Raw genomic sequence first — 13,063 nt, 5'->3', positions numbered from 1 at the left:
ATATTAACAATGTCGATATATGATATTGAAGATCGTGCGTTCAAACATAAATGAAGTGTTATGTTGTGTTGTCTAAATTAAATTTTGATCTTGTAACTTGTATCTTAAGACACGTGTTAAACGTTCTAAAGAGAGAAATTTTGTATTGATAAAAACAATTGTTTAACGTTTAAAACATTTAATACACAACTTTTTAGACAATATTACTATATTAAATTTCTTAACATCTGTCGTAAAAACATTTGATAGCATTTTCCATTTGATTTAAGATAGAGAGTTTGAATTGATTAATAAAATAGTCTTGTTAACGAGTACCCCATGACACTCTTTAAAGATTTTAAATTAAGTAATTATTCCATAAAAATATCAAAATTTTCAAATTTTGAACCTGAATAGTAGTTAACATTTCCCTTAATTTAATCGATGATTACTTTGGCAAAAATGGTGATCTTAATTTGCTTGAATTGATTGTATACTTGGGAGCTACTATTTGTCTTGTGTGTTTGTCGTTACTCATTTATTTAAAGAACCTACTATATGGTTTGCTTGTTAGCTTTGTATAGGACATGTGATGATGATGAGTCTTCCACTGGATGTTCTATTTACTCCAAACATGGTATCACAAGTTAATCATCAACTATGTGTTTATAACCAGATTGAGAAATCATTCATGGAAAAGGAAAGAATTTGATTGCAAAGGAATACACCTCTGATTAAGTAACTAAACTGTAGATTAATTGACCATATCTATAAAAGGGAGCTGTATACATTGCCCCATGTTGTTCATGGATGACGTAATTTTAATTTATTTTGTGTATTATTAGGATTAGGATTTATGTTTTGGTAAAGTGATTCATCTTTGTCCAGTAAGATCAACTCAAAAAAGCATTGGAACATTTGATAAGCAAGACTTGAAGTGAAAATTGAAATTAAAGTTTTTTAACCCCATTAATTTACAATTGTTTTAGCTTTTGATTCATGTATATATGTGTCTAGTTTTTCATTCTTACCATGAGGTTAAGTAAGTCAAAGGGTTGTTTAAAAGCTTTCAGAAGCCGCTCATTATCAAGCCTTATGCATCGGCGATTACTCCACGTCCTCGTCAGCCTCAGGCATTATAATAGTGATCAGTATCATAGTGATCGAGGTTGGAATCATATTTATAGTGTGTGAATCTAGTCTATTAATTGATTGATGTGCATAAGCAAATTACAGATGTACGTCTTGTAGCAGACTATCCGTATGAGCATCAGCACATGTCATGTCATTATAGATGTATCTATCTATCTAACTAGCTTGTGGCTGTGCTGCTTGCTTACATATAAAATCAAATCATCAATACCGATGCACGGTGATGTGGTTAAGAAAGTTCGAAGATTTTAACGTTGTTTGTTAGCATAGGACTCGTCACATCCTTTACTTGTCACATGCATGCTTCTCATGATCATGAATTTGATTTTGAGTTAAGTTCTCAACTTACCTAAACCTGCTTCTCACTCAAATGTCCTAAATTAATCAATCAATCTTGTCACCAAAATTTATATGTGAATAACCAAATATTCATTAAAACTTCACGTTCGTTTGTTTGTAACCAGATAGTTTTGGGTTGATCATAATTAGTATATATGTGAATTGTTTTTTCAGCTATTCTGATACAAATATACAAATATGGGGACATTAAATGGCAATTATACCACTCACGTGGGTATTGCATCGTTAAGCAATCTCACAACTGCATTAATCATAAAAATGTATTCTATTAACCATTTTTAGAACTTGAATTTATTTAATCATCTTGACTACTTCATTTATCATAAAAATACTAGGCGTTAACCACTCATTTACATAGTTTCAGAAAATGACATAAGTGTATTGATTTCAAACCGACGCACATTTTTGTGGTTAATGAAGTAATGAAATTGGATGATGACATAACTCAATTTTTACTTTTTCTACCCTATGTCTTTCCTCGGGCGCCCTATTTTTTTTCCTTTCAATTTTACCCTTGGTCCAAATTTCGTTTTCCAGATTGTATTGTTAGAATTTTGCAGATATTTCCGGATTTGAAAATCCAGAATAATGTTTTACCAGAAGTTTTGCAATTTTAATCTTCAAAATTCGTAAAATAAAATGCAAATAAAATAAAAAACAGAAATAAAAAGACACAAACATAAAAACAACTCATTTTATTAATATATGAACAATACATTACAATAATTTTCAAGCTTTTTAAGCTTATTACATAAGATCCTAAATCTATTTCTAATCTCCTATGAGCCTAATTCTAATCTCCCAAGAGTCTAACCACTGGTATGTGATGGGACATACTAGTAGTTTGTCTATTGGAGGAAAACCAGAGGAGGAGGAGGAGGGAAAATGAGGGCATGAAGAAGAAAACAATGCCCTTAAGGGAGATGGGGGTGCTCAAACTTACGCTCAGACATGCCAAGATAAGAACCACACTGACCCACAGGACCCTAAGATGAACCGCACTTCGTTGCAGCGCGGTTCCATCCACATTGACCGTTCATACAAACCCTGAAAGTTTTCAACGAGACCCTTATCTATGAAAGGCCAACGATGAAAAACCATGGTTGTAGAAGGAAGAAGAGGAGGAGAGGGTGGGAGAGGGTGGGAGAGAAATGGTGGGGTTTGGAAGGCTATTTATAGGGACGGGTGGGTCAAAAACGATTGGGAGGCCATAAATTCTGTCAAAAAACGCGTTTTACCACGTTTTTTTACTTGACCACCGACAAAAACGTGTGGTGCAGACCAGCGGCCATGACTGATGCATTCCGGAATATATTTTTGGGATTAATGCGATAATGGTGGTGAACGAGGGAAAAGTTGGTACTTCCTATAGGGCTAAGGACATTCCAGAATGTAAAATCCGGAAAGATTTAGAGCCATTAATGTGGGTTTGGACGGTTACAACAACCACTAACACGTTTTCATTGACTGTATTAATGACCTAGGACTTGTTTTAGACTATAAATAGGCTTCCATCTTCAACAAATACCTTCATTCTTCACTTTACCTATTTTCTTACATTTTCTTCAAATGTTTTTTAGTTTTTTAGGGGTGTCGATGGTGTCATGGTCATTGTTGACTGTTCATAGGAACCATGCAATTGCAATGCATTGCAGCTTATGTGGGGTTCATATAACGGTCAATAGAGACCATTGACATCAAAGAAAGACACAAAAAATTACTATACATCTTTTCCGGAATCATGTTTCCGGAAATCACTAACAATCTGGTCCGGATTATGTAATCCAAACCAGAGGTATTTTAGTAAATTTTGCAGAGCGTGCGAGAAGGCAGCGGGGTGGGAAAAGTAATAGTCTATATATAATTCCCCTTCAACATAACCACCATGACTCTTATTAGTTGTATTCGTAAGTATGATGTATGACAAATCATGAAAGGTTTGTTGATGCGCATTTTCATTGATGTATTGATAAGTCACATGAGTCAATGAATAATTAAATATGACGACTCATATGAAAGAGTGAAAGTGTTCATGAATGAGAGTAAGTGAATTTCTATAAATAGAAGCAACTGCCTCTACCATATTGTCGTAAAAAATGGGTCGTGAGAAAGAGCAAACATGAAAGAGATACATTAGAATTCGAATGATTGTTTTTACCATTTGTCATCATATAATTGTTGATGAAGATATATTTTTTAATGTTTTTATCATGTGAGAATCGTAGATTCCAAGATCTTTATGATGTGTTGGTTTTCTAGAATGTAAACATAAATGTGAAGACTATAACTTACATAAGATACCAACCACACTAAATGTAATTAAGGATAAATTGTAGGTACTAAACACTTTAGTTTTGGGGATATTGGGTGTTTGATATACAAGAAATTGTACGACACTATCGCACTAGACCAGGGAGGTTGGGATTCGAAATAAAGTGAATGTTATCATTGGTAAATCAGATAAAGGGAAAAGATACAGATTAAGAAATTCAAAATTAATATTGCTATTAGTGTGAAATATCCACCAGCTTAGATAAAGTGAATGTTAAAGTAATTGATATATTTTGTAAATATGTTTATTAGTGTGAAATATACACCAGCTTTATCAATAACTAATTTATGATAAAAATTTGAGTGGTCGTACAATGGAGTCTCCTCTCGAGAGGATTAACCACATTTTTTTCATCAACAAGATTTGAAGTCTAGACTTTGCTTAAAGAATCCGAATAAAATTTCACCCGGACCACAGTATAAAACTTGTTTATACTGCCCGATCATATTCATTAATCTCTTAAAAAGTAGTAATCGCATGGTTTATGAAGCTGATTAATAATTACAAAGATATGAAAATACTCGTTCCTAAAAAAACAGTAGAATAGGTTAAATGAAATAATGAATAACGCTATAACCCTATTCAAACCCTCCCATATATCCTTTTAATTACTAGAAACAAATAGTGTTCATGCATTCTTCATAACTATTCCTAACAATTTTCTACCCCAGAGAAAATACGGGAGCAAAAAATGCACAAGGTGCTGGTGCTATAAAAGAAAATCAAAAGTAAGATTACATCTTTCTAGAGTTCCTAAAGTTGAACCATTCCCCATTACAAGGAGTATGATTACTACATGGAAGAAACTACTCAGCACAATTTTTCTGCCAAACATGCAAATATCACGAGTTTCGTTGTATACCACACATATGATGCATGTATATAGTCAATTAGGACATATGTATGGCCATAATCCTTAGGAGAAAAGCATTAAACACAGTCATTAAATACGAGGGTTAATAAGCCATCTATAACCACATTCAAATATATCAATGAGATTAACAACATTGTTCCGAGTTTGTTTGATCCTCAAAGTTGCTCACATAGTTTCCTGATTTCCTCTTCCTTTACAAATTACCAGGCAATTTTAATTTACAGGAGAGTCGTAATCCATATAATTAAAGGGATCCTGGTTTCTCTTTTATGTTTTTCCCATTCAGAAGGATAATCCTCTACTCTAGTTTTGTGAACTTATTAAGGAAAACTTGTTATCATACTTTGTCATCGTGGAACCACCACCTTGTCTCCTTGGGTGATCTTCCATTTCTGCAGTTCTTTACATAGCGATCATTATCTTCAGGGCGTTGCTGCAAAAGAAATCAAGTCGATGTTGTTAGGTCATAATGATACCCAATTTGACAATGGATCACTGACCTAAAGTAACCGGTAGAATCTTAAATAATGACCAACAATGCTTACATTCTTCTATCAAATTAATTATTGTTCAAGCACGTATATGGCCCACTTGGCCAGTAAAAAAATCTATTTGATCTAAAAATGTCAGCATCCTATATAAATGGAAGAATAAGGAAAACAAAAATTTCGCAGTACAAAATTCACACCTTTGCAGTTGAGCTTGAAAGCATCGACAGAATACTAATGCAGATAGAACTGACAGTCATTGCAGGAGACCATGAATCATATAATATATCTGCATCATCCCAAGCATATTAATATCAGCTAAAAAACAAAAACCAGCATCAGGACAATTTTATTTTCAAATAATCAGAAAAATAAAATTTGGTTCCCTATAAAGTATGGTAGACTAAAATGAATTTCAGAACTGGTAGTAGTCCTTGAAAACCACATGTGCAAACAATGGCTAAAAAATTTACCTAATATGTTGAACTAATTAAGTGTGTGTGTATGTGTGTTTTAAACTCCCTCCCCATCCCTAAACCCCTAAGCGAATGATAGAGAGAAACTATTATCAATATCTTGAATGGGCATGAATCAATTGTGGGGATCTGAATGCATTTCTTACCTCTATTGTTCCCATCACCATTTGATAGAACCCAGAAATTAAGGTAAGCAATTGGACTTTTTTGAATTGGAAAATGGTGAGGTTGAAGCTCTTACAATGGTAAAACAGAAAGCAAAAGCTAAAACCAAAGTTCAGAGAACTCCTAAACCAGAGAGAATTTCTCTCCTAACAGACTCTAACCAATTTTCTGAATGACTTCTTCAATCCCTTTCCCTCCCTCTTAGAACAGAAATTCTCTGAAATTCAGGAAATATACTGACTCACGCTCACACCTCTATTGCAGCCTTCTAGAAACAGGGCCTAATGGAATTTTCTGATTTAATTGGGTCATCTGTGTCATACGGCCCTGGTATCCTACCACCTTTGTTACCCTCCTTCAAATGCATATCATTATAACAAAAAGGAGAAATTCCATACAGAAATTTCTACATGTAACCAACGAGCATCTGACTTATAAACAAATACGAGACAAAAAGAGCATGCCGTACAACCCATGTAGGATATATCATAGCTAAAAGTTGATAGTTCATTTAGATTTAAGACCATTTTGCAGTACAAGCTCCGAGACAATTCCTTCCAACATAAGTGAGAAGAAACGGTAAACAAAAGAAGAAACTCGAGCCCAAATTTAGACCCTAGAGGAGAGGAGACAGGTTTACATATTAAAATTAAAATATACTTTAAGTTGTCAAATTGTGAATCGTTTGTTTAAGTTTTTGAAACCTGAATAATGAAGTGTATCTTACGAGTCATTTTACGACAATAAAAAACTTAAATCTACATGATTCAATGCCCAAATAATTAATAAAATGATTGAAAGTTTCTAACAATAAATAAACTTCAGATGGCACAGTAGAAAAAGTATATTGGAACGAATAGAAAAATGCCATCACAAGTCATATCATCGCAAAACCGTGATTCTTTATATGTTCTATTAAATTCTAGTTCATCCTATTGTCTAGAACAGTGAAGTTTTCTACGGTAACATCCCCCCCCCCCCCCCCCCCCCCCTCCTTCTCACACACACACACACGATTTTTAACTGTAGGACCTACGACGGAAGCCTTCATTCCAAAAGAACAAACACAGCACAATGCTAACACCAAGTAAGGTGTGTATAGAGTTGAGTGAATGGGTGACTGCAAAGCTTTTATTTAAGAATGAAAATGGAGCACCAGAATCCATAATCAAATGGGGCGCAGTTAGCAGCACTTTTTTAGTTTCTTTTCATTTAATAAGCTTATCCTTGCAAATTTTTTGTATCTCTTAAAAGCAAATAAGAAAATAAATATTAAAAATAAAAAAATCAACAAACCGCTGAACTGTGCAATTCACATGGTGATACAAAATAATACCGACTCATAAATGTATCAGCGCAACTCAAAGCAACCTAGGATCCATCACATGAAACAAATTTCTGGTTTTCCAAATTGGATTGCAATCCACAATTCTAAAGACCATACTGAAACAAGACATGGAGGCATTAAAAAGGAAAAGCACTTGGTAAGAAAAGTGAGACCCAAACTTCCATCCTTTCCCCAGATATATGATGTACACGATTTTTCGAAATTTATGATACAATACGGCTAAGATATGTTCACTATATTTTTATAATAAAACTTACAAGCATGTAAAATACTAGAAAGAAATATATTAACAAAAGCATCATTAAATTTGTCAAAAAAAAAAAAACAAAAGCATCATTAAAATAACTCAACAACTTTTGTCTGATGTTGACTAATTCAGTCTCCCCTCTCTCATTACATTAATCCACAAAAAACATAACTTTTAAGTTTGATTCATCTTTTCTAGGATACGTATCGGTTACGTATCTTATAAGAATCAGTGAAGTATCCTATAAGTATCCCGTAAAATATTTTTTAAAAATTTTTAAAATTAATTCAAATACTTCATGGGTGCGTATCCGCGGAGTATCAGCATCTGATACGGATAAGTCTCTATGTTTGGACTTTGGAGTATCCGGGCTTCATAGATGCTGTACAACAGTATTCCATCTGCTTGATCACCCGTATGTTCTTAAAATAACATTTCTAGCATGTTCAAACCAGTATTGTAGTCCCATTAGAATCTTGGACATCAAAGGAGAAAGACATACACCAGCACAACTACCATTCGGTCCAAGATTCTCTTGTTCCATATATTTTTAATTTATGTACTTTTAAAATGTAAGCTATTTTAATATCAATTTTAAGTTCTATACCACCCTAATGGATTCTTGTTGTCACTTAAACAATTTGAATTAAATGAAACTGTAAAAGCATTCAACATCTTGGAGCTTAATAGACATTTACTAAGTATTTGGAAGGATTATTATAAAGGTATTTTAGGATGATATAGAATTATTCCTTTTCATCTTTTGCTGCTTTCCACTAAATTACTATTTGTCAGGCATCAGAGAAGCTTAATCAAGTAAACAACCCGCAAGCATCTTATTTCCCAAGAATTCTTAGTGTGCAATTATATTTTGAATGTCTTGATTTCAAAGTTAAATCTAAATCAAATTACAAGAAAAGAATAAACTGTCAGCAGAATCAGTGTCTTAAAAAATGCACGGATGATCTAAAAGTGAATGCAAACAAACCACAAAAGCAACACACACCAAAAGCCATAACTCCGCAAAAAAAAAGGCTGTGCCAATACAAGAATTAAGAAAATGAATATAACCTATGAAGCACTAACACAAACACAAGACACAATAACGGTGATAATTTGAAAAGGTGAAATAATTGAATGTGATCACAATGTGTCAATTTCGGACACAAGACACGTCTCCAATGAAGTTTCAGTTCTACAGAGGATATAACACATTAACAAAATACAAAAAATAAAATATGAAACCAACACACATACCTAAACAAATATGACCATTGCTATAGATATGAGGATGCAATGGAGCCGGATGCAAGAATATCACCTATAAAATAAAACCATCAATAATTAAAACATAATTACATAAGCAAACACCAAAACATATCAAAACATAATTACATAAGTAAACACCAAAACATATCAAAACATAATTACATAAGTGGACACCAAAACATGTGCATAAAAATCAAAATAAGAACCTGTGGAGCTTCCATCGGGTAATTCTCAGGAAAATCCACCTGAAGCTGATAGGTCTCATTGGAGTACAGTGTCCCAGGAGCTCCACCCACTTCAATAACCCACCTTCCACAAATAAAAAGTACTTTTTTTTACGAAAAATAACAAATCAAAAGAGAAAGGAAAAAACAACAACTTTGAACGACCCATTTAGAAATTTTTCTTTTTTGAGGCAACCCATTAAGAATTATAAACTATTAAACTCAAAAACGGATAAAAAAACTGATTTTTTTTTTGTGGGAATTGAAAATTGAGTGGGTGAATTAGAAGAATCTGATGATACCTTTGGAGATTGTCGGTGACTCTGTGTTTGAAACCAGTTGGTGGATTAACCTGCCATTCGACGAGTTCTTTCTGGAGCCGATTACAGGCAATTTTGCTCAGAGTCTGAAAAAAAGGATCGAAAATCGAAATTGAAGAAACGAAGAAGCGAATCGAAGAACGAAAGAGTGAAATCGAAAAGGTTAGGGATTTACCTTGCGAGATGCAGCTGAAGAACTAGTCATGGTTATTGCGCTTAGAGAGATTGGAGAAAATTGCTGAATGAAGAGAGAGAGTGAGAGAAAGAGAGAGAATAAATAGTGAAATGAAATTGACGAAAAGGGGAAGGGTACCCGTGAGTGTGTGTGTGACTGTAACTACGGTTTAGGAAACTTTATGTCCCTACACTTATCACTATTTTTCCAAAAATATAAATTCCACAAATCTAAATCAAATCTTATACTACTATCTTTTTCACCAAAAAAGTTAAATTTCACAATAATACACATTTCTACAAAACTTAATGCATTTGTTTTTTTTTTCCTTTCTTTTTTAATGTTTTTCCTATTGTTAGTAACTAAAAATATATTGTATGTTTTATATAGTTAAGAATCATACGAAAAATAAGAAAATGAACCTATGTTTTTTATTTTTTTACACAACTTTGTAAAGTATATCCACTAAAAAAAATTGTAAAGTATATGTGTACATGGTAATATGATGACTTTTCAGTATTATATTTATCAACAATGAATTTATTCATATAGCAAGAAATATGATCATTCTAAGGGAGCGATCATAAGTTTAATCTGACTATATGTATAAGAAAAATTTAGTTGATATGAGAGAAATCACTTTATGTGTTTAACATATTGTTTGATAGAGATCAATCACAACTAAACAGTTGTGGGAACTTTGTAACAACAATATGGTAATAACAAGTTTAATATAAAAAACTGTTTGTAAATCTTAGCTCAACTAAATAAATTGATGATCTTGTTGTAGTTGTGTGTAAGTTTTGAGTGGTAATTTTCACTTCATCTACAAATAATAATAATAATAATAATAATGTAAAACTAATTTTCACCTAAAATCGATCTCTATTATATTTTCACTTCATCTTTAGTAATTTTCACTTCATCTTTTATATTTTTAGTAATTTTTCTGTAATAATTTTCATGACTTAATAAGTCATAAGCAACTATTTTTTGGGTGTTAAGCCTTTAATTTATATAGGAAAAGAGTCCTAATAATTTAGAGTTCGGTCAAAAGGTAAGTAAAGTTTGTCTAACAATTATTTCACTTAGAAATTAAAATCGAATTCTTTTGAATGACTCATCATTTAGAGAAATTTATTAACCACTTAAAGACAACCCCATTTAATTAATCATAAGCAATTTTATATAGTGTGCTAACGAACTTAAGTTATGTTTTTTTTTTCTTCTCTTGTTGTAGACCTCTACATTACAAAACTATGATGAAGAAAAGAAATTAAAATGTATACAAAACTCCTTACATTACTGTAATTGAACTTCTTATTTTAATATTTTAGAAGAGACTTGTAAAAAATAAAATATAAAAATGCTCACAAGCTTATCTCAAGGAAAATCTGAATAAATTTCCAAGTGGAGATAGATATACGAATTTAATTTTAGAACTTGTGTCTAGGGATAAAGAGGAATGATATGACAATGCCTCCAACATAAACCTTCCAATTTCAAACGGCGACGTATGTTTTCCACCGAATATAATATTATGTCAATTATAATCAAAAGCAAAGTATCAATGTTATGTTCCTTGATCGAAGAACAATTTTAAGGTTATTAAACTAAATTAACATGATGAGAATGAGAACGACGAGATAGTGGTTTGTTTTGCAATGAGAAGCAGATAGAGAAGCAAAAACATTAAGTTGGCTTAGAGTAGGGCTACGTGGTCTGTTGGTACCAACAAATAAAGCTAGTTGGTCCGCTCCATTTTAGTTCGTCTCACAATTAACCCGTCTAAAATAAAACGAGGTAAACCGAGTTAATTCAGTTAGGTGAGTTGAAACTCCTATTTCGTCCTATCTTTGGCAGACTGGCAACAAGTTGGTCAGTCAATTTTTTTCATTCATGTGTTATTATGAAATTAAAAACAATATTAATCAATCGAGTACAACCAAGATGAATTTCAACAAAATTGTAACTTTACAAATCGTATATGTTATTTTTGGCGCCATCATAAACTTATATATCTACAAATGCCAACTACCAAAGCAAACATGATATTGTTAGTTACGTGTCAATCAATAATTAAGAACAAGATGATGAGCATGTGAAGCTCAATCAATCAAAATAATTAGTTTCAGGAAATCAATCAATTAGTTTGCCCCAACTCAATCATCATCTCTTAAGTCATATCATGAGCATGTGAAGCTCATGTTATCATCATAACATGTGGCACCATACTTTCGACGTTTTTCTCTTCGTTAACACTCTTCTTATACTTAGCGATATTGAGTTTGGTGTGTGAATATAAATTTTTGGTGGTTCGATAACAGAAATATGATAGGAGTGGTCCAACTGATTATGGAGGAGGCTTTGATATCATATCAAATTTTTGTATTGAGTTCAACTCATCATTACAAAATCGGTTTATAAGATGAATGGTGTCGCTCTTTATAAACTCTTATCAAAAGTCATGTTTTTTGCATGTGTGACTTATGTTTTTCTCAAGCATGTGTCATTTAGGTTTTTCTCAATAGACTCCATCACGTCTAACACTATTGGATTTGGCGTGAGCATATATAAATGATGGGTGACTCAATCAAACTCTGATACCATATTAAAAACTAAATCATGTAGCCAATTGGGAGTAGAAATTAAAGCCTCCACATTTTTCAACAATAAACGACTTTTATATTTGCTAAGAATAACTACTCCTAAAATAAGTAAGGCTTGATACATTTTGGTCCCTTAACTTATTTTATTTTTTCAGTTTGATCCTTTAACTATTAAGTGTGTCAATTTGGTCCTATAAGTCTTCCTCCATTTACTAACGTGGTCCTCTCCGTTAGTTTTTTAATGTCTAAAATTTCTGATATGATTTTAACCATTTGATTGCATGTCCATTATATTTAATGGTGAACCATCAACACCTAATTTTTCACTTTTCATTATTTTCACTTCATTTCTTCATCTTCTCCCTTCATCTTCTTCAACATCACATTCATACAAAACTCATAAAATTTTTCCAGAAACAACAACAATCACACAAAATTAAACATGATTTTCGGTTCAAAAGCAAACATATCAATTAAAAAAAATCCAGAATCAATTAGAGGAGGCTGATTAAATTCATATCATTTAATAACACTCCTTCATCTTTAACCTCAAATTCCTCCTCCTCTCAGCCACTAATACATCGTTCTCTCAGCCATCAAATTCTTAGCAGGAAGCCCTTTCTTCTTCTTCCCCTTCTGATCTCCATCGGTAACAACAGTCCCGTTTGAAAGGGATGGTGAAAACAGGGGAAGCTGTAGTGTTTTTGTTTCCCATAAAGAATTCATTTTCAAACTCCATTTCAAATGGGTTATTGCTCTTATTGTTGTTGAAGAAGTAGTTGTTATTGTTGTGAAAGAAAGAGTGTGGATTTGAAATTGAATCTATGGTGTTTGTGTTTTGGTGCATGAGAAAATTGTCTGATAAGGGGATAAAATTGTCTGGTGTGGATTTGAAGAAACGGAGAGAGCAATCAGCCATAACAATAGCCATTGCAATGTCTTGTTCATGCTTGTTGTTGTGTTTAGGTTTGGCGTTAGGTGTGGACCATGAAGAATGTGATTCTTGTTGTTGTTGTGTTTATGAATTTGAATTTTGATGCTGTTT

General features: G+C 32.7%; 1 protein-coding gene across 1 annotated transcript; it reads right to left on the bottom strand.

Annotated features, from left to right (window-relative positions):
- Window positions 1–4,766: 4,766 nt before the first annotated feature.
- Window positions 4,767–9,575, bottom strand: LOC11412171 (probable ubiquitin-conjugating enzyme E2 16). The gene is given in 7 exon segments (XM_003612052.4): window positions 4,767–5,075; window positions 5,077–5,130; window positions 5,386–5,474; window positions 8,679–8,742; window positions 8,897–8,999; window positions 9,217–9,320; window positions 9,410–9,575. Coding segments are annotated over 7 exon segments (519 nt in total). The 5' UTR covers window positions 9,440–9,575; the 3' UTR covers window positions 4,767–5,000.
- Window positions 9,576–13,063: the final 3,488 nt, after the last annotated feature.

Source organism: Medicago truncatula, chromosome 5, assembly GCF_003473485.1.
Source record: "Medicago truncatula cultivar Jemalong A17 chromosome 5, MtrunA17r5.0-ANR, whole genome shotgun sequence".
NCBI classification, from domain to species: domain Eukaryota; kingdom Viridiplantae; phylum Streptophyta; class Magnoliopsida; order Fabales; family Fabaceae; genus Medicago; species Medicago truncatula.
This window is presented reverse-complemented; position numbering and strand designations above follow the sequence as displayed.